At 36.6% G+C, this 20,732-nt stretch overlaps 1 protein-coding gene across 8 annotated transcripts in view; it reads right to left on the minus strand.

Moving 5' to 3' along the window:
* The window catches only part of MIOS (meiosis regulator for oocyte development), a 36,877-nt gene that overhangs the window by 11,569 nt on the left and 4,576 nt on the right, over positions 1–20,732 (minus strand). For 4 of the 8 annotated variants that reach the window (XM_070369802.1, XM_070369805.1, XM_070369804.1 and 1 more), the window contains exons 3-8: positions 17,255–18,596; positions 16,839–16,937; positions 10,009–10,263; positions 7,711–7,880; positions 5,244–5,309; positions 3,310–3,468 (exon numbers count right to left, since the gene is read on the minus strand). In XM_070369802.1, the coding sequence (XP_070225903.1) occupies positions 3,310–3,468; positions 5,244–5,309; positions 7,711–7,880; positions 10,009–10,263; positions 16,839–16,937; positions 17,255–18,548 (2,043 nt within the window). In that variant the 5' untranslated portion in view covers positions 18,549–18,596. Of the gene's footprint in view, positions 1–3,309; positions 3,469–5,243; positions 5,310–7,710; positions 7,881–10,008; positions 10,264–16,838; positions 16,938–17,254; positions 18,600–20,732 lie in introns of all 8 variants that reach the window. The other 4 variants (XM_070369807.1, XM_070369809.1, XM_070369808.1 and 1 more) reach the window with 1 other exon arrangement.

The following is a 20,732-nucleotide window of genomic DNA, read 5'->3' on the forward strand; positions in this document are numbered from 1 at the left end:
ATGAGGTTGCTGAGAGTCGGACATGAGTGAGCAACTTCACTTTGACTTTTCACTTTCATGCATTGGAGAAGGAAATGGCAAGCCACTCCAGTATTCTTGCCTGGAGAATCCCAGGGACGGGGGAGCCTGGTGGGCTGCCGTTATATGGGGTCTCACAGAGTCAGACACGACTGAAGCGACTTAGCAGCAGCAACCAGAACTAAATCCCTGATTTAAAAAGAAGACTCACAGAAAAATCAGAAATTTTCCTATCCCACTCTTCCCTTCTGTGGGACTAAGGATAAACTAAGAAAGAATCTGGTCAATTCATATTTAGTAAGTCTTCTCTAGAACCATTTCAATAAAAGTTAAAATCAAATTCTGAAAATGTGTGCAGAGAAAACAGTTCAGAGGTTAGGTCTGATCAAATCAGAAGGACTTGGGAAATATTATGGGCTTCCCACAGTAGTAAAATTTAAGACCAAAGTGATCACTAAGTAACCAAACTTCCAAAAGCATTAACCAATGTACTTCAGCAGGAAAGAAACCAGATTTCTATAATGGACTGCAAGCAATGTCCAGTACTGAACAATAAAAAAACACTAGACATATTAGAAACAGGTAAATCATGGTTCAAAGTAAAGGAAAAAGAAAGTTAATAGAACTAAACCTTAAACAGCCCTTATGTTAGAGTAAGCAAAGACCTCAATGCAACTATTAGACATGTATTCAGACTTAGAAGAAATAGGGTTTTAATTATAAACGGACAGGGAACTGAGCTGAAAAATGTAAACAACAAAAAAAAATTGAGACTCTAGAACTAAAAAGTACAATAACTGAAATTAAGTATTCCCTGGAAAAACTAACATCAGATAGAAGGTGAAAGAATAGCTGATTAACACATCAATAGAATTTATCCAGTTTGATGAAGCGGGACAAATGAAAGGAAAATGAACACAGCTTCAGATGCCCACTGGACAAAATCAAAAAAGGTTTAATACATGTGCAGTAATAGTCCAAGAAAGGGGAGAGAATAAGACTGAGGTAAAAAAAGAAATACTTAAAAGAAATAATGCCTGAAAACTTCCTAACTCTGATGAAAAACATTGACTTGCAGATCCAAACGCCTGAGTGAATCACAGGCAGGATGAGAGAACCACAACTAGGCTCAAGGTTTAAACTGCTAAGAATCAAAAAGAAAATCCTGAAAGCAGCCCAGGAGAAACAAAGACAATAATACCTGATTTCTCATCAGAAAAAATGGAGGCCAGAAGACTGTGAAACCACATCTTTAAAGTGTTGAAAGAAAATGAATAAAACAGATATTTTCAATTAAAATTAAGCTATGAGAATCTGTCACCAGCAACTCTGAACTATAAGAAATGCTAAAGAAAAAGGCCAAAGGGAAATGTCAAGAGATGAAATCTGAGTCTAATGTAAGGACAGCAAAAAAAACATGGCCAATAAACAAATATAAAAGCCCGTATTTTCATTCTTCATATAATTTACATAAAAGACAACCAACTATTAAGAGCAAAAATACTAAACTATAAGTTGGAGTTTATAATGTATGTAGAAACAAAATATACGACAATAGGAAAAAGGAGGGAGATTTGTAAATGGAATTACACTGTGATAACATTTTTGAAACATGAAATACGAAGCAAAAAGCAGAAAATGTCAGGTGTGAGGAGAAAGGGTGAAGTAGGAAGCATGATGTACCACGTGTGAAATGTAAACTGCTGCTGCTGCCAAGTCGCTTCAGTCGTGTCCGACTCTATGCGACCCCATAGACGGCAGCCCACCAGGCCCCCCCGTCCCTGGGATTCTCCAGGCAAGAACACTGGAGTGGGTTGCCATTTCCTTCTCCAATGCAGGAAAGTGAAAAGTGAAAGTGAAGTCACTCAGTCGTGTCCGACTCTTAGTGACCCGACTCTTAGCGACCCCACGGACTGCAGCCTACCAGGCTCCTCTATCCATGGGATTTTCCAGGCAAGAGTACTGGAGTGGGGCACCATTGCCTTCTCCAAATTGTAAACTATGAGGAGTTAAATTGTTGACTGATGAGTTAAGGATGCATATTGTTAGACCTGGAGCAACTACTTAAAAGAAGAAGAAAATGAAAAGGAATATAACTAAAAAGTCAACATATGAAATAAAGTAAAATACTAAAATACTCAAGCAGCCCAAAAGAAGGCAGGAAAGGAACACGAAAACAAAACAGAAAACAAACAGCAAGATGGTACTAAATCTTGACCATATAAATATAAATGGAGGAAACGTCTCAATTAAAAGGCAGCTGATTATCAGACTAGATTTTTTAAAAGCAAGATCCAATTATACACTGCATTTTAAATATATTTTATAAACCTTGTTAAGAGATTACCAACCACTTGTATTTCATAGCCATATATCTATACCATGATTTAATAGATGTAAACTCATTCTGGTAACAAAACAACGGTACCTTATGCTATAGAAGGACAGTAGCCTGACACTTTATGGTAAGTTTACTTTGTGGTTTGTGGGCCACTATTTACATTTGTTCCTAAGAAGGTAGGGTCGGGGGAGGAGGCATTTTACTTTGTTTACTCAGTATGCAGCATGCTACTATACTGCATAAAAGGATAAGAACAGGAAAGAGAACACCAGGAAAGGGTAAGATCTGCTGGAGAGCTAAGGAAATCTCAGGAAAATGCTCTAAAATGTCACCAGTTTTCCAACAAAAGCAAAGTTATAGGGAATCTTCGCCAGGAATCCATTTTTAATCAGTGGGCAGTAAAAACTGAGAGAAAAACAGATGAATGGTTACTCCGAGTCATGCTCATTTAGTAAATGAGGAAATGAGAGAATAAAAGGGAATAATGAGAACTGAGAGCTGAGTGTAAGTTGCCTTCTGTACTTCAAGAAAGAGGTACTGCAATTCAGATCAGGGAAAGGCAATCTCTTTGTAGACAGTGTTGTTCTGTCAACAATCAGAAAAATCAGAGAGAGGTTTTTCTGCTTCATTTGAACTCTGCATAAACTTAAGACCGACACTTCCCAAAGGGCAAGGAAAACTGGCTAACCCAATGCAGGAGGCTTCAGTTCAGTTCAGTTCAGCTCAGTCGCTCAGTGTCTGACTCTCTGCGACCCCATGAATTGCAGCACGCCAGGGCTTAGGGACAATAAAATAAGGCAGAAGTCTTTTGTAGATCAAGTGATTAAAGTTAAATGTCTCCTAAAGATCCTAAGTAAGCAAACGAGCATATCCGCTCCGTAAGGGAAGGAAAGAGAAAGCTAAGCCATTTTTTCCTCCTTAATAAACTGCCGCCGCCACACCGCACTAACCTGTAGCATGCAGTAACTTGCTGTTTGGACGTCTCCAGTTCTGTCGACATAACTCTCCATTAAGTCCACTCCATCTTTAGTGAGGCCTGTAAGCAGTATTCCCTCCAAATTTCCAGCCTCTTTCATTTCATTGGTCAACTTTTCGATGTACCTATTTAACTGAAAAACTCAAAGTGATTTTTCTAAAGCAATCCACTTCACTATTGGTATTTTCTGCTTCATAAATTCTACATTTGGAACAATTTTACTCTTAATGGAAAACATTTTAAAACAAAAGCCCTTGTAAAAACCTAGATATGTGATCTCTAAGTGTGCATCTATTATAATTACAATACAGCATCCATGATCATTTAAAATATTATTTTAAAAAGGAAAGGTATTTACTATGTTCTGTTAATTGTTCTATAAAAGATCCACAGACAATTTACTGTTTTAAATTTAAAGAAAACTGTCCTTATTATTGAGCTTCCCCGGTGGCACTATTGGTAAAGAATCTGCCTGCCAATACAGAAAGAAGACTCGGGTTGGATCACTGGGTCAAGAAGATCCCCTGGAGGAGGAAATGGCACCTCACTCCAGTACTCTTGCCAGGAGAACCCCATGGACAGAGGAGCCTGGCGGGCTGCAGTCCATGGGGTTGCTAAGCGTTGGAAATGACTGAGCATCTGAGCAACAATAGTCATTATTATGCAAAATTCTTGATGGCTATAAGGATGTAACAGTCATGGAATCTGAACTGGAAGAGAACTTCAAGATTATCAACAACAAACATTTCTTATATGTAGGATGGATAAACAAGAAGGTCCTATTGTATACCGCAGAAAACTATATTCAATATCCTGTGATAAACTATAATGGGAAAGAATATGAAAAAGAATGTATATAAGCATAACTGAGTCACCTTGCTGCACAGCAGAAGTTAACACAACACTGTAAAACAACTGTACTGCAATAAAATTAAAGCAAAAAAAAAAACCTTGAAAATCTCTTTTGGGATTTTGATCCAATAAAGCTCATGAGTCCTTTATCTTATCCTAAACAAACAAACAAACAAAAAACAGTTCTTATAAGGTCTTCCCTGACTTTGTGCTGCATGCATGCTCAGTCTCTTACTTGTGTCGAACTCTTTGCAACCCCATGACTTCACCCTACCCCAAACTCTAGCCAAGACTGCTTTATGTTCCCCTAGCACTGTCTCACTATTGTACTTAGCACACTGTATTACTAGCTAGTTATGTACATTTCTCTCTCACTATCTACATAGTATATTCATTTGAAAGTATTAGCTGCTAAGTCCTGTCTGACTCTGCAACCACATGGACTTTGGCCCGCCAGGCTGCTCTGTTCACGGGTTTTTCAGGCAAGAATACTGGAGTGGGTTGCCAAACCCTCACATACTACTGTTTATTGTATTAGAAATGAAGAAATTCTTTAATGTAGCATTACTAAGAGATGTTAAACTAAAAAGTTTAACAGCTTTACCTACTAACTACTTTGACTCATCATGGCAGAAACAAACTATTAACTCAGACTCCTTTTTTTTAATTGAAGTATAGTTGGTTTATACTGGTTTTAGTTTCAGTCATGAATCACTTTGCTGTTTTATATCTACATATATGAATCACTTTGCTGTACATAAAATATATATACATATAGACAACATTCTTTTTCAGATTATTTTCCCTTACAGATATTACAAGACATTAAGTATAGTTTCCTGTGCTAAACAGTAGATTCTTGTTAAGTAAGCATTCTTAAATAAATACATTTAGGTATGATACATGTTTATGTCTCAATCTAAAAGAAATTACCTCACTTTTTAGAAGAATTTTTATATAAACCTCATAGACACATATTTACACATAAAGATTAGTTTTTAATCCACTGACAGTAAGTGGTAATCAATTTAAATATCAAATTAAATTAGTTGTTACCTGACTATCACTAAGGAATTTACAAGCAAATGCCACTCTGTCACGTACAGCAACCTTGTTTTCATACTGAAAAAAGAGAAGAAGCAAGGAGTTACTTTCAGGTGTTGTGAGTTTTAAATTTTTGCAGACTAGATATTTTGTACCTAATATACAACTTGATTTTCAAATGTATTAATAAGTTACTGTGTGTATACTGGCAGAGCCATGAACTGCCTAAGATGCCTTTCTTAATGCAATGCTCAGAAAACTCAGTGCTAAGGTTATTCATACAAAGTAAAGATGTACCTCCTAAACTGACCAATTTACTTAAAAAACACTGAAACTAGTTCAGTCTTATATAACTTTAACATAAAACAAAAACAATGGTGTACAGTTTATCAAATTTAAGATGCCAATAATCCTTTCATCATTGAAATTTATTCAGGAGAAACTGAGGAAACCTTTCCTTGGCTTCTAAGTTAATCACCAAGTTTAGGAAATCTGTGACTTATCAGTAAATATACTAACACAGGATTTAGAAATATCAATACATGTTTCTCAACTCAAAGTTTTAAAACATACTCTAATAAGTAAACAGACACACTTTTGTGGCTATAGTAAAATACTGTCATATAGGTAGGTGGCTTGTAGCAAAATAAGAGGCGTTACAATACATTCTTAAGTTTTTGTATACTTATCAATATTGTAAAATACTATTTTGAAAAGTGTTTACCATAAATGTAGAAGGTACAATTAATTCTGTGATAAGTAAAAATACAGTTTAAGGGTGGATAAAAGATCCTGTTTCTATTGAAGTCAGTCCATGAAGTACGGTTTTCCTCCTTTAAACATAGGTTCATTTCAGTTGATACCTTGGTTGTGTTTTCTCAATTATAAAATATGGTTCTGCCCTAAAGAGGAGACAAACTAGACAGACAAATATTTGGTATAAACTAGATTTAACTCTTGAACTATGTTGCATGTGTTACTATTTTTGATCTGGAGAGAGTTATAAATATTATGTGTCCCATTTTACAGATGAAAAAACTAAAACCTCGAAAAGTTAACTGACTAGCTTAGGTAACTGAGAGCAAGGACTCAGGCCTATGTCTTCTGATTTCCCAATTCAAAACCATTCACGAGATTACTGTAACTTATAATTTTTTAAAAAAAGAACAATGATAATTATTACTTACATATAAAGTTTAATTAGGTACACTCTTGACACAGTTTGGAAATATAAACTTTCTACTCAAGATATGATATCCCTTATTTAGGTGTAAGAAAAGAGGGTATTTTTAATAAATCACTTAATTGGAAACACAGAAGTTTAATAATTAGACAATATATTTCTCTATCAATTTAAACTCTAAACAATCCACTTCTTTTTCTAGTCTTCATTATCTTCTACTACTTCCTAAAAGTATTTTATTTTCTCAAGATGCAACGTTTAAAGTCTTCTATTTAACAAAAAGAGTAGTAAATAGTAAAAACAAGGCAAAAAAACCCCAACGTGCTCTTGGATATTTATATGAAGTAGTTAAAAAAGTTCAATAGTAATTTGCTAAAAGTAAACAAAATACATAAACTAAATAATTGTCGAACGGAACACCAACAACATTTATTAACATATTCATTAAGATATCTCAATAAAATACATGTTTTTAGAAATTCTTATGACTTGACATTTAAATCAATTATCAATGTGTATTTTTAAAAGTGCTACAATGGCAAAAAAAAAAAAAAATAGAAATACGTTTCACATTTGGCAGCTCTTCTCAGTGCTAGAAAGAAGCCCAACAAACGCCAATAAAGCTGTGGTGACAAGGTGAAGCTTAAAACCCAATAATAAAACTGATGAACACCACTCACTCCTTTCTTTCTTCTCCCACTTTGTGATAAAGCATCTATTTAGTGATGTGGTCATAAGGGTTAAAGCAGGAGAGAGAGGAAAGAAAAAATAGCAGTGAAAAGACCAAATAGTGAAAAAATAAAAATAAAATAGTCCACTATAAGTAATGTGATCATTTATCTTCCAAACTGGAACACGTCTGCATGTCTGCAAAGGACAAACACTCAGACAAGATACTTGGACATCCTGATCATCAGTGATTGTGCACTGATTCACTTAACTAAAAAAAGAAAAAAAAAAAGAAAAAACAGTATATGCACATTTAAAAGATTATATTTCAATATAAAATATATGTAACTGGAGTTGTAGAGTGCCAGAGCTCAGTTCCTCAGCTAAAGTATAAAATCTTAATCCTTCTATGTCTCTAAATTTTATTATTAAAACCACTAAAAAAATCAAGTTCAGTTTGCTATCAACGAACTCCAAATTTTTAAGATACCTTGCTTTAAATAATATAAATGCATCAAAATAGAATGTTACTTTATGCAAGTGACATTTGCAAATTTTAACAAAGTTGTATTAAAAACTCCTATCTTAAAAGAAGAGTCTCACGAAACAGAAATCAGCTTAGCTTACCAATACTCCGTCGTAAGATCCTGCTTCACTTGTCAGAAATGCAAACATGATGCACAGATATGGGTTGTTTAACTGTAATCGTAAAGTGCCGCACATTTCCCTCCAAAGGGAGTTCTTCTCATCCGTATAACCCGATAAAGCCATTGCTACCACATTAAGATTCAGATCACCTGTGTATTAAAAAGAACTAGCTGATCAAAGTAATCACAAGCTTAATGTTCCTTCTTCGAGTTCTTCAATCATAAAACAAATAAAGATCAGAGGGTGACTTTTAGCCCTCGGGAAAATAAACCCATTAGAATAAGGGTTCTGACACACGCTCGTTAATCTGGCAAGAATCGCAAGGAAAATCTTCCGCTATTATAAAATTTCTACCCATATTGCAAACCTTGGGCAGGACAAGCGTATCTTTTAATTCTTGAATTCTCATTCCAGGCAGATTCCTATACAGCATGTTACTGCTTAAGGACCTAAATGCAAAAAAGTAGCAACACACTGCCAACTTCATCAACAAGGTCATTTACGTAGAGATGTTTCAAAGTGTTGACAGTAGGTATTATTGTATCTCAGCACTACAATTTGCAAAATCATCTTGTTTTCCTATTTCTGCATATATAATACCCATGCTTATGTGTGTGTTTTATCAGCAAAGTACTAAAAGTCAGTATTTCAGCATTCTTATTATAGTATTATACTTTTAATTTTTCTCTGGCAAAATTAACTACCAGAATGACCACAGAATTGTATTTAGACATACTCGCAACAAAGTATTTGTTACCAATTTAAACATTGTTCTCAGTAGTTCATATGGGCTGCTGATGAGCGGCTAGGCTGGCAGTCAGTCCTATGGCTGCCTAGCCATCTAACCTAAGTTTAGCTTCAAAAGAGAAAATTAAATTCACTATTAACTTTTACTCTTAAGCGTTTTCTATGTTTATTATAGCAACTTTATTATGTTTCTTAATTCTAATCATTTACTTCTTTTCCAAATAAAACAACATTTTCCACTGTATGTTCTTAATAGCCTGCTCCTCATTTCTAGAAACATTTTCCCCAAGTTATCTTGTGCCTGCTTCCTGTACTACCATCAGCACAACAAAGGAGTATCCTCTTTGAATTCTGGTTAGAACAATCCATCTCCAAATGGAAAGGACTATTTGATTCAGTGAAATTTTTTCTCCAGTCCTCAACAAGGTTATTCAAATCACTGAAGATACTTTTCTTCTACTGTTAAGATAGGTGTTTAACACCAAATTTTCCAGGTACAGATGACAAAAATTATCATGCTCTCAGGTCATAGTAAAATTATAATTAGAAATGGGTTTAAATATCAATTCTTTCTTCCATTACCACATATCTTCTACTGCACTCTCCAACAGGGCAGATTTATGTCAGAGTAAAAGTGAAGGAAAAGAGGCCAATCTGGGCAAAACATTAGCTTTTTCAACTTTTAGACTATATGCAAAATTAACATATTATAGCTAATTTCAAGTGTTTTTCCTATGGTAAAACAGAACTGTAATAGTTTTTAAATGGACCACCAAATATTATGAATACTCATACACAATTTGGCAAGGTGTATTAAAAATTGGTGTATTGAAATGAAATAGTCCCAATAAGAAAGACAACTGAATTCTTGGATTAAGATTCATTTCTCTGACTTTTCTCTCAGAAAATGTCAGAGTGAAAATTTTATCACACTTACTTTTGTTTCTTCTTTTAAAAAAATATATTAAATGGCTATGATGTTCAAATAAGCAGACCCAAGCAGAAACACTTTTGCAGATCAAAGTATGATTTTTATAAGAATCTATATTAGTCTAACTAAAAGTGTCATTCAGTTTCCTAAAAGTCAACCAAAAACCATAACAAAGAGTAAAGTATAAACTAAAATGCACTTAAATGTTTGCCATAAAAATGCTTGCAAACTAAAGTAGTTCTAGTCTCAAAGAAAAAATATCTTTAAATGTATGTGAACTACTGGGTTGGTCAAAATATATGTGAACATTGTATGGTTATGCTGTTTCTATCTATGAACTTTCTGGCCAACTTATTATCTTTAAAGAAAAAACACTGAAATAACATTTGTGTATTCTTTGTAATATTACAAAGACAATTAAGACATTTTCTTTGTAATCAAAGTGATGGGCTAACATTTACTTTTATAGATACAGTTCTGTGCTAATTTCTCTTTCAAAAAAATTTACCAAAAATATTGATAAGAGTTTTAAAAATCATCAGCATTTTTTCTTTCACAGATTCAGTGAATGGCATGTATCTTAGTATATAACCCTATACCTTTTCCTGAAGATGCTCCTTCATTCAGGATCTGGATGGCGCGCCGAATATCCAGGTTGAACAATGCCACAGCAGCTGCTCTCTCCCATTCGCCTTCTTGTACAAGGGAGTTCAAAAATGGGCCCACATCCACATCCGTCCCTTTCTTTATCCACCCACAAAGCTGTAAAGCTAGGATTCTCTCTTCATTTAAATTCTGAATATCACTTTGCTTATCCAGCCCACTCCAATTATGTCTGCTGCTTTCCACCATTCCTAAAAAAAAGAAACACCTTTATAATGTTTATCTTTTAAACATATTTGGCAAAGAAGTCAGTTTTACACAGAAGTATTTCAACATTAGATTTTAAACATTCAACTTCTCAGCCACAATATTATGACAGACAGCATAAAGATAAAGCATGCCACAAACAAAACATACTTTACACGTTGCTAAGTACAATAGCTTCCTGAGCTACCAGAGAGAGCTACAGGAGTAAGAGTCAACGCTCTGAGGGCCACGCTGAGTCACTGTTTCAGAGAAGCCTCCCTGGTCACCTCATCTAAAGCGGGGTGCCACTTGTTATTATCTAACTGACCACTGGTCCCTCCACTTCCTTTACACTAACATACGCTCTCATATTTATTTTTCAGCCTTAGCACTTCTCCTACTAGAACATAAGTTCCAAAAGGGCAGGCATCTTGTCTTTTATTTGAAAGGTATTCTCAGTGGCCGAGAACCAACACTCAGACTCTCCCCCTCCTTCTGTCGCTCCATGAATATATACATCCATAGGAAAAAGCGAGATAAAAACATCAACGTACTTTGAAAGTACTGCTAAGTCGCTTCAGTTGTGTCCGACTCTGTGTGACCCATGGACAGCAGCCCACCAGCCTCCCCATCCCTGGGATTCTCCAGGCAAGAACGCTGGAGTGGGTTGCCATTTCCTTCTCCAGTGCATGAAAGTGGAAAGTGAAAGTGAAGTCGCTCAGTCGTGTCCGACTCTTTGCAACCCCACGGACTGCAGCCCACCAGGCTCCTCCGTCCATGGGATTTTCCAGGCAAGAGTACTGGAGTGGGGTGCCATCGCCTTCTCCTACTGGAAATTTGCCAATTCAGATCAAGGAGTTAGAGACTTCTGAGAAAAGGTTTTAAGAGAACATCTGTCCATCAGAAAGAAGTGTGCTGCTCTACTTGCAACCACGAGGGAAGCTGGTGAAGACAAAGTCTCTTATAGTTTGCAGAAGTGAAATTTTAAAAATTCTGAGAAAACTCTGAATAATTCAATAAGGTTAATAAAACATGTTAAAAATTAAAGAAGACTTTTTTCAGAACAACAAATTTAAATTGTTTGGACAGTATGTAGTCACTGCATTTCAGGTAAAACAAGCTGCAGATGTATTATAAGGTATTTACTTTCAATATCTCCTGTGTAAGTGTTGGATTCAGTGCTGATGATATTATCTACTGATTAAAAAATACAACTTTAAACAGGTGAACAAAAACCAATTTACTTTTCAGACAACTCCCCTCAGTTTAATAATACTCTCGCTTCTTAAGAGTTTTTTATTTTCCAGAAACAGTGTCATGGAATAGAGACCAACATGTATGAATCCAAAGAATTCACTGCTAGGAGGTGGAAAAGTATTCTGTAAATGCATGGATACTCTGTCATATTATTTTGGCTGCTGAGAGACATTCCCACTGCTTAACAACTATGCTACAAGTAATTAAGGTTATCAAGTAAGTAATGTGATATTGTGGCTTTTAAGTACATAGTCATATCATGATTTTAATATGCATGAATTTTTAAATCTATGATTAATTAAAATCAATTTATACACACCACATGTGTATTAAGTTGCTTCAGTGGTATCTGACTCTTTGCTACCCTATGGACTGTAGCCCGCCAGGTTCCTTAGTCCATGGGGATTCTCCAGGCAAGAATACTGGAGAGGACTGCCATGCCCTCCCCTCCAGGGGATCTTTCCAATCCAGGGATCGAACCTGCATCTCTTACGTCTCCTGTACCGGCAGATGGGTTCTTTACCACTAGCATCACCTGGTAAAGTGACAAGATTGTATTCCCAAAATTTGAGATTGCCCGTATATAAGGCACCCCACTCCAGTACTCTTGCCTGGAAAATCCCATGGACGGAGGAGCCTGGTAGGCTGCAGTCCACGGGGTCGCTAAGAGTCAGGCACGACTGAGCGACTTCACTCACTTTTCACTTTCATGCATTGGAGAAGGAAATGGCAACCCACTCCAGTGTTCTTGCCTGGAGAATCCCAGGGATGGGGGAGCCTGGTGGGCTGCCGTCTATGGGGTCGCGCAGAGTCGGACACGACTGAAGTGACTTAGCATAGCATAGCATATATAAATAATAAAATCATCATTTTATGATGGCTGTGAGGGAAATAAGTGAACCAGGTTCACTTAAACATTAAAAACATTAAAATTTTTGTTTCAAATACTACATCAGGCAATCAAATACTATTTGTAGATATAAAATTTTGCATTTTTACATTTATATAGTAAAAGAGCAATAAAATAATCCAATGTTTATAAGAGCATTTTGTTCTCAAAAATCTAAATACCAGATATTCTGCCCCTTAAAGTAATTCCTCTTAATAGGCATGCTTTCTAGATCAGTTTGCCTTTCAAGTATGAAAAATATTTTCATCATGTTGGATGGAAAGCTGACCAACATTATGTAATTTTCTGCCATCTTAAAAGGAAAGAATTATACCTACTGACAACACTATTACCCTGCTCCAGAAGTTGTACAAGGCCTTCCCTCAGAGCACGCGTTCTCCTCCTGACAGAATTCTACACGTGATCCATCCTGTAAACTTGCCTCTGTTTCTTTGCTTCCTTATCTCCAGTGGTCCACACCTCCAAGATTTTACCCACTCTCATCATGGACATACTCCACACGATTCCTTCTCCAAAACAGCCACTCTCTAACCACAACCTCACAGCCTCCCAGCTCACAACCCCAACCTCACAATCATCCTTTGACCACTCGTATTTCCTTGTCAGTGCTCTGTCACCTTCCTCCCTCTCCAGCCTCCCAGCTCACAATCCCAACCTCACAATCACCCTTTGACCACTCGTATTTCCTTGTCAGTGCTCTGTCACCTTCCTCCCTCTCCAGCTTAGATCCCAGGACCAACAACGGATCAACCTCTTGCCAGGACCCTTAATTCCCTCGCTCCACCGTCCGTTATTCTTTCTTCTGAAAAACAACAATGCCCCACGGTCTTCCCATTTCTCAAGACAACTCTCTCCTCTCCTCTATTTCCACAACCTCCCTGCTCTTCTCAACAAGCAAGCCTACTATGTTGAGAAAATAGGAGCCATCGGGTGAAAAACACATCAGCTTCTGATCACTGAACATTAAACAACCTGCATAAACACCTGGGCTCCCGAGGCAGCACAGTGGTAAAGAACCCGTCTGCCAATGCAGGAGACGAAAGAGACGTGGGCTTCATCCTTGGGCTGGGGAGACCCCCTGGAGTAGGAAATGGCAACCCACTTCAATATTGTGGCATGGAGAATTCCATGGGCAAAGGACTGGTGAGTTACAGGCCAAGGGGTCACAAAGAATAGGATGCACCTGAGCACGTACATACCTTTCCCTCTGCCTGCTACGGAGTAGGTGTGCACTCTCCTGTCTAAAGCCAATCTTTGACCTATGCATTGGTTCCCGTTCCTAGGAATTTTGCTCTTCATGCTCTTTATTCTGCATCTTCTAATTGCTTTGTATGAGTTTCTTCTCATCAGCATTTGAACATGCCTAAATCAATTCCATGCTAAAAACAAAACACAAAAGCTCCCCATGATCCCAAATTCGCCTGCTGCTATCACTGTATATCTTCTTATCCTCCTTCATATAATCAAATTTCTTTGAAGAATTAATTAAAATGGATGACCTCCTTTTTTCAACCTACATTTATCTGTTGGACATCACTATCTAGCTATCTCAAATTTATCCCCCAATAAACTCTTTTCTTGCTCTCAAACACATTCTTCCTGTGCTATTCCTATCTAACTAACTGCTATTAGTATTATCCCAGTTGCCTTAGCATGCTTTCATTTTTCCTTCCTCTCCATCTTCTTCATCCAATCAATTAAATTTGTCCCCCTCTCTCATCTACCCACGTTTCTCTAGCTCTTCTGCCACTAACTTCGGTAAGAATTCCATCATATCTTGCCTGATTATTATGGCTTCTGAGGTCCCTGCTATCTATCTTAATCCTCTCCAATCCATTCCACACACAGACTGACAGCTCTAAAACACATATCTCATCTTGTTACTGCTAAAATCTTTTCTTGGGTTCCCTTTGTTAGGGATGATAACAAATAATTAATATATTTATATAAAATTTATCATCCCTTTATCAGGGATGTTAATTTCCCTAACCCCCAAGGCCTGAGCTGCCCCACTGCCTCCATTCTCTCTTTGCGTCCTCTCCCGCGCTGTCCCCGCAACACTCAACATGTTCCGTCCCCTCTCCTCCGGGCTCACAGAATCTGCTGCGCCCTGTTTGAACCCTGTCTTTGCCTTTACCTCCTGCAAGAAACCACCACTAGTCCCTACAACCAGATTATGAATTCTTCTATCCACAACTGTCTGTTCTTCCTTGTATTGTAACTAACTTTACTTGTCCATATTCTGAACTATATGGACAATATGAGTTTGAACTGCATGGGTCCACTTATACACAAGAGTTTTCAATAAATATAGTACCTGTATTTTCATTTTACAGATCTCTAAATGTGGGGAAAAGTTAGTGTTTGATTAAAGATCACAATATGTGGAATCAAAAGAACTAGGCTTTGAGTCCTAATTCTATCTAAACTGTTCTGGCTTCCTGTCCTTGAGTGAGTCATTTAACAATTTCTTTGTTTTTGAGAAAGAAATATAAGTATGCAAATTTTTGACTGGGGGAGAGGGATCAGCGACCCTAACCACCCTCCAACCTCCTTGTTCAAGGGTCAACTATAGACTGTAATCTTCCCAAGAGCAGGAATCATATCTCATTCAGTCTCCATGACAAAAGAGATTTAGCTATCTTATTGATAGTTATGTCTCCAGTTTCTAGATTCTTGGCATATAGTGAGCAAGTAATAAATATTGGCCAAATGAATAAACTTACCTTATATTACAGCTGAAAGAATTAAGTCAAGTAACAATGAGAAAGCAACTAGCGTGATATCTAATTCATAATAGGCACTCACTATGTTATTTGTCACCAAAGTTAAAATTTAGCTGTGCACTCTATAAACTTGTGCATTAGGTTACTGTGGGCAAGATGGCTCACCATGTTGACTTACTATGTGCTGAATTATTAGAGATACAATTAGGAAAAAAGAAAAGATTGAAACCTAAGGACTGCCATCTTTGACAGTCATTTCTCTACTTTTTACTTTGGGGTTGCAGAAACAAAAATATCTAAACCAATCCAAACCAAGCAAAAAGCCAAAAGTCCAGCAATGAGGTAATCTTTCCAACAGTAGTCTTAATCAAACAGTTTGGGTAAAGACTACTCTTAACTCATGATACTCAGTTTATTTCTACTGCACCAAAAACTTATAAAGAAATTCCATTGTTCCCCTGTGCTTTACACGTACTTGGCTGGCTTTTCCCCGAAATATATCAAAATACAGCAAAAAACAATAAACCTCACAATACTGAGAATGCAATGTGGTCTGACCTACTGTATAGCTATAAATACTTTTCATCAAGGTAACACAGTATTACTGACCTTTAACTTACATTAATAAAAATGGAAGTCTCTAATTAAACTCTTTCACTTTATTGTTTATAATAAAAGTTACTTTTTTGGGTCGGACCTACTGAGAGAACACTAAAATGAAATAGATGAAATAAACAGTCTACTCAATCTTCAGTAATGTGAACCAAAGTAATTTAAAAGTCCTTTAAAAAAAATAAAATAATATAAGCATTTAGTTGAAATGCTCAAACTACTCATTAAAAAATAGCATTTTATTTTGTATATTTTTGTGCAGTATTCATGAAAGTCCTATAAAAAACCAAGTTGGATTTATTACTTCTATTCCTATTTTTTGACTAAATCATAAGAACTACTTTTCTAGCAGCCTGACGAGACCAAATTTGACAGCTATCTAAAGCTAGATATCAAATGCTAGGCTGAGAAAACAACTATAATTCACAATTTAATTCCAATAAAGACAATAGGAACAACTGTTTAAAGAAGTCAGGGAACAAACAGTAAGCCTGGCTTTCTTGTCATGTTTCCTTTTTTTAAACTGTTAAATAGTCTATTAATTTCAATCCTACATTAATTCATACATTTTTCAATCATCAAGGACTGAAACAGTAAGGCACTTCAGGTAAGTCCATACTTCATGTCATAGTTATACAGGCCTTGCCATCAGACAGCCAAGTGGGAGGGTTTAGGCAGCAAAATAAAAGGGGTCTTTTTCAATTAGAAATTTTTTAATTTATTTTTTAAAAAAGCAAATGCTGTGATAAAATCTGAACTAACCACCAGGAAGAGCCTATAAATCCTCTAATGTCTTTTTCAAAGTGAGTCTTCAAAAAAAAAATTGTGAATAAATTAATGACTAGATTTAAAAAAGTCAACTATCCCTTCAAAGAACCAAGACTCCCTCCAAAAAGAATTTTACATATATAAATAATTATGCATTTAACTCAATTCCCTAAAATACCCAGTCAGAAACAATGCAGTCAAAAAATATGGCCAGATATTACAGTATCCTGAAGTAACTAAATATGGGGAAAAAATAGAGAGAACAAAATTAAACACATATTGCAGAAAATAAAAACAACTTTCTTACCCAAAGATGATTTTACAATTGATTTAATTCCTGCATAAACCAATGATCCTTTGTTGCCTGGAGATTTCTGGTCCATATCTTCCGTATACTGCTTCATAAGTATTTAAATGCATAGGAAATACTAGTGATGAAGCATAATAAAGTATTTCAAAACTAAACTTATTTTCATTTGGAGCCAATTTATAAAAGGCGTCAGTTCTACTCTGTTACAGAGATCTACTTTTCTTCCTCCTACTCGATCTGCAAGGCAGTATCTCAAGTTCAACAGTTTTAAACAATTTTACTTTGTGATTTTAGTATTCTGTGACTTGTATTTGCACACAAAACATTCAGCATATTTACAGACTGACCTTTCCGCAAACTTCAAGAACATTTCTATCTGATTCATCTCACAGACCTCACCACACAAAGGATATAGTGCAGAGTGTACCAGAGTGACTTGAGCTGGGGATCCTCATTTCCAGCTAAAATATGGTTTCTCCACACCTGCTCTGTATCAAGCCCATACCTTGATAAAGCCCGAAGGCGCATCTTCGTTGCTATATCTTTTTCTAAAGAATTATCATTTTCTTCTTCTGCACATTCATACAAATGACGACCACAAGCCCACATCAAAGATGTAATCGGGCTCCAGGCAAGAGAGATCCTTTCAAAAACAGTGAAGTCAGACATTGTCCGGTTAGGAGTTACAACTATCATTCGATTTTGACTCGTCGGATGCCAAGCAAAGGAAGCAATGTAATTGTCACAAGGTTGCACACTTCTTTCAATGATTGTGGGTTCAGTTTCATCACCAATGGGAGTGGGTGTGTGCTGCATATCATATAATCTAATAATATTACTATCCCTCGTTAAAGTGGCAAGCAAACCAGTTCTAGTTGGACACCAGGCTACTTTTGTTAAGGGCTTTGGTTGCTCGGTCAAAGTCAAAACTGGCTTCTCAAATTTCCTAAGATCCCATATTGCCACCTGACCTTCATAGAAGGAAGCAACACGATCATGGAAATATGGGTCTACTGTCACGCCCTGAACAGCTTTCGTATTCACAAACATCTTCTGACTTGTATTCCGAAGATCAAAAATGGCCAGGTTACGATGCATACCAGCAAGCAGAAGTTTCTGGTCTCGTGGAAGCCAACAAAGAGAGAGACAAGCATCATTCTGTCCTAATTCGTAAAGTGGTTTTGTTACTAATAATGACGTCTCAGTTTCACCTACTGAGAGTCTTACTTTCTCCATGGGAACTATATCAGGGGTATATTTGCTGCAGATATCCCAAATCAGCACTGAAAAGTCAGCTCTATGTTTATCTAGACCAGCAGCAAGCCAGTTATTATCCACTGGATTCCATGCAAGGGTATTGCATTGTCGTGCGTGTTTTGGAACAAATTCTTTTCCTATCAAATCTCTGAACTTTGAGTTATGATCTTGACCAAGACTTGTCAGTACGACTCGACCATTTGCTTGTCCAACTGCTAGGAGACATTCAGGATCATAGCTGAGATACCAGGCGACACATTTCATATAGGGGGTTTCTGAATTTATTGATAGTAATGTAGCTGCAGAGTCTTCAGATAAACGTAGAGATCCAGCTTTGAGTTCTGAATTCACAGTAGATTCCACATGGTAAAGACTAAGTTCGGAGTCACATACAACAAATCTATCAACCTGGTGTGGTGCCCACAATATATCAGGTTTGCTACCGCTCATGTTTATTGATGATCTCAGAGAGTCCAGTTAGGTCCATTCACTGAAAATCTGCTTAAAAATAAAAAGTTTTAAAATGTTAATGAAATACAATTCTAAGCTGGATTTAGAAAGTCAGGAAATTTTCTATTAGAAATTTCTATTGAATTCAAGACAGTATTTATTAATAAAAAGAGGACAAGAAGGACGTCTTCCAGTTAAGTTGAGCTGGTAGGAATCTGAGAACTTCATTCTGGCTTTATTTCCCATGATCAATGATCTTAATTGCACTATTAACAGTACCTTCAATTTAGTACCTTCAATCAGGGTTGAAATAACTTCAGGTGGTGAGTAAATTAGTAAGTATCATCCCTTTGAAGGGGATAAAACATTAAAGGGTTACTGTATCTAAGTAAGTAATCATGTATCTAGGTAATAAAGTTGCACTATCCAAAAGAACCTTCTGCAATGACAGAAATGTTCTGTCTCTGAACTGTCCAATATGGTAACTATTAGCCACACTGACTACTGAGCACTAGAAAATACGGCAGTGCAAATTTTAAATTTTATTTAATTTTAATATAAATATCCACATGAGGCCACCATAATGGACAATGCAGATGTGAAGTAAAAGCCACAAGTCTCTTCAAATTTCAATGGGAAGAAGCAGGATTGTACTCAGTTTTAGTCCTAGCTCTGACATATACTATACAGCTAGTACAGTATAGGCTCAAAAAAGGTCTTTTGTGTTTGGAGGTCCTTTTGTTTTCTCATCTATACAGCTTAAGGATTGGTTTAAGACTAGTGTTTCCCAAACTTCTGTTATTCATCTACCACCTGTGCCCTTTTTAATGTTTTTCCTTAAACTGACTCATTCTTAAAATCTGAAAATCAATTTTGCTTTCATCATAAGGTCCATGAATCATGTGTATGACATGTCAAATATATTTTTCTAACATACATTGAATAAATATATAACTATTAAAAGTGCAATTGGGTTACCTGAAATCATCCTGTTTATGACCAGTAGGATACACTGCACATTGGGAAACTGAATGAGCAATAGAGGCTTTTTCAATTTTCAATTCTATAACCTTTGAATAGGTATTGAAACAGGATTTTTGAAAAGGTTAACTATTCTAGTAGAAGTTTCAGCACATAAGCACTAGAAACAGTTATGCTAAAAATGGTTAGTTTAAAAATACAAGCTGCTTACAAAAATGTAAACTTCTGTTTTTCACTGAGTCTGGCTAGAGGTAAGTACGGATTAAAAAATGAACAAAGATATTCATAATCTTCATGGCGATTGGTATCTGTACAGCCATGCTGTCAGTTCTTAAGGCACGAAGTCAGGGTTCATTCATTTATGTTCTGTACCAGATGCAGAGCCTGGCACAGACTCCTAATAAAGATATTCTAAATAAATTCAGCTCAAACATACTTAACTTTTTGATCTTGCAAAAGTTTCAGTTAGCAACTACCAGTCTAGAATTTCAACAGACTTACAAAACTTAAAGGAAAAAGCCTTTAAGAATTCCAACACTGCCTTATTTCCTTCCTTAATAGGTCTGAAGCCCAAGATTGATCACTTCAATTATATTCTTACTAGCACCCTCAACTTCTTCATTTCCCTGCCACTCTGGGTTTGCCTCCCCCGACTCTAACTCAACTGAATTATTCACTGTCTTCTTTCCTCCACCCAGGCTGCCGAGTCTCAGGGCTCTGCATACTGACTCCATAAAAAAATAACAGACAACATGTCTGGCCTGTGGTGCTGTCTCAGCAATTCTTTTATTCATCTTCCTACTCTGGCATTTATGAAATTCATCATTATACAATATCAAAGTGATGTTAATAAAACACAAACTTATCCAGGTTATCCAACTCCTGCTTAAAACCCTTTCATGGTTTCCAACTGCTCTTCATACAGACTTCCAACTCTTCAATATAACCTATAAAACCCTAAATGCTTTGGCCTACCTACTGCTCCAGCCTCAATGCACCCCATTCGCCTCCCTGCTAACTGAGCTCTAGCTTCCTAGGACGTGACCCTCCACCCCCACTGCCACACCTTTGCAAACACTGTTTCTTCTGCCTTGAGCGGTCTCCCCTCCCTTCTTGGCCAAGTTAAAACCTGCTCAGCCTTAAACCAACCACCCTCTATCCCCTCCTGAATCTAAAAGCAGGTTACTTAGATATATACTCTCA

The sequence above is a fragment of the Bos mutus genome, chromosome 4, assembly GCF_027580195.1.
Source record: "Bos mutus isolate GX-2022 chromosome 4, NWIPB_WYAK_1.1, whole genome shotgun sequence".
Taxonomy (NCBI): Eukaryota; Metazoa; Chordata; class Mammalia; order Artiodactyla; family Bovidae; genus Bos; species Bos mutus.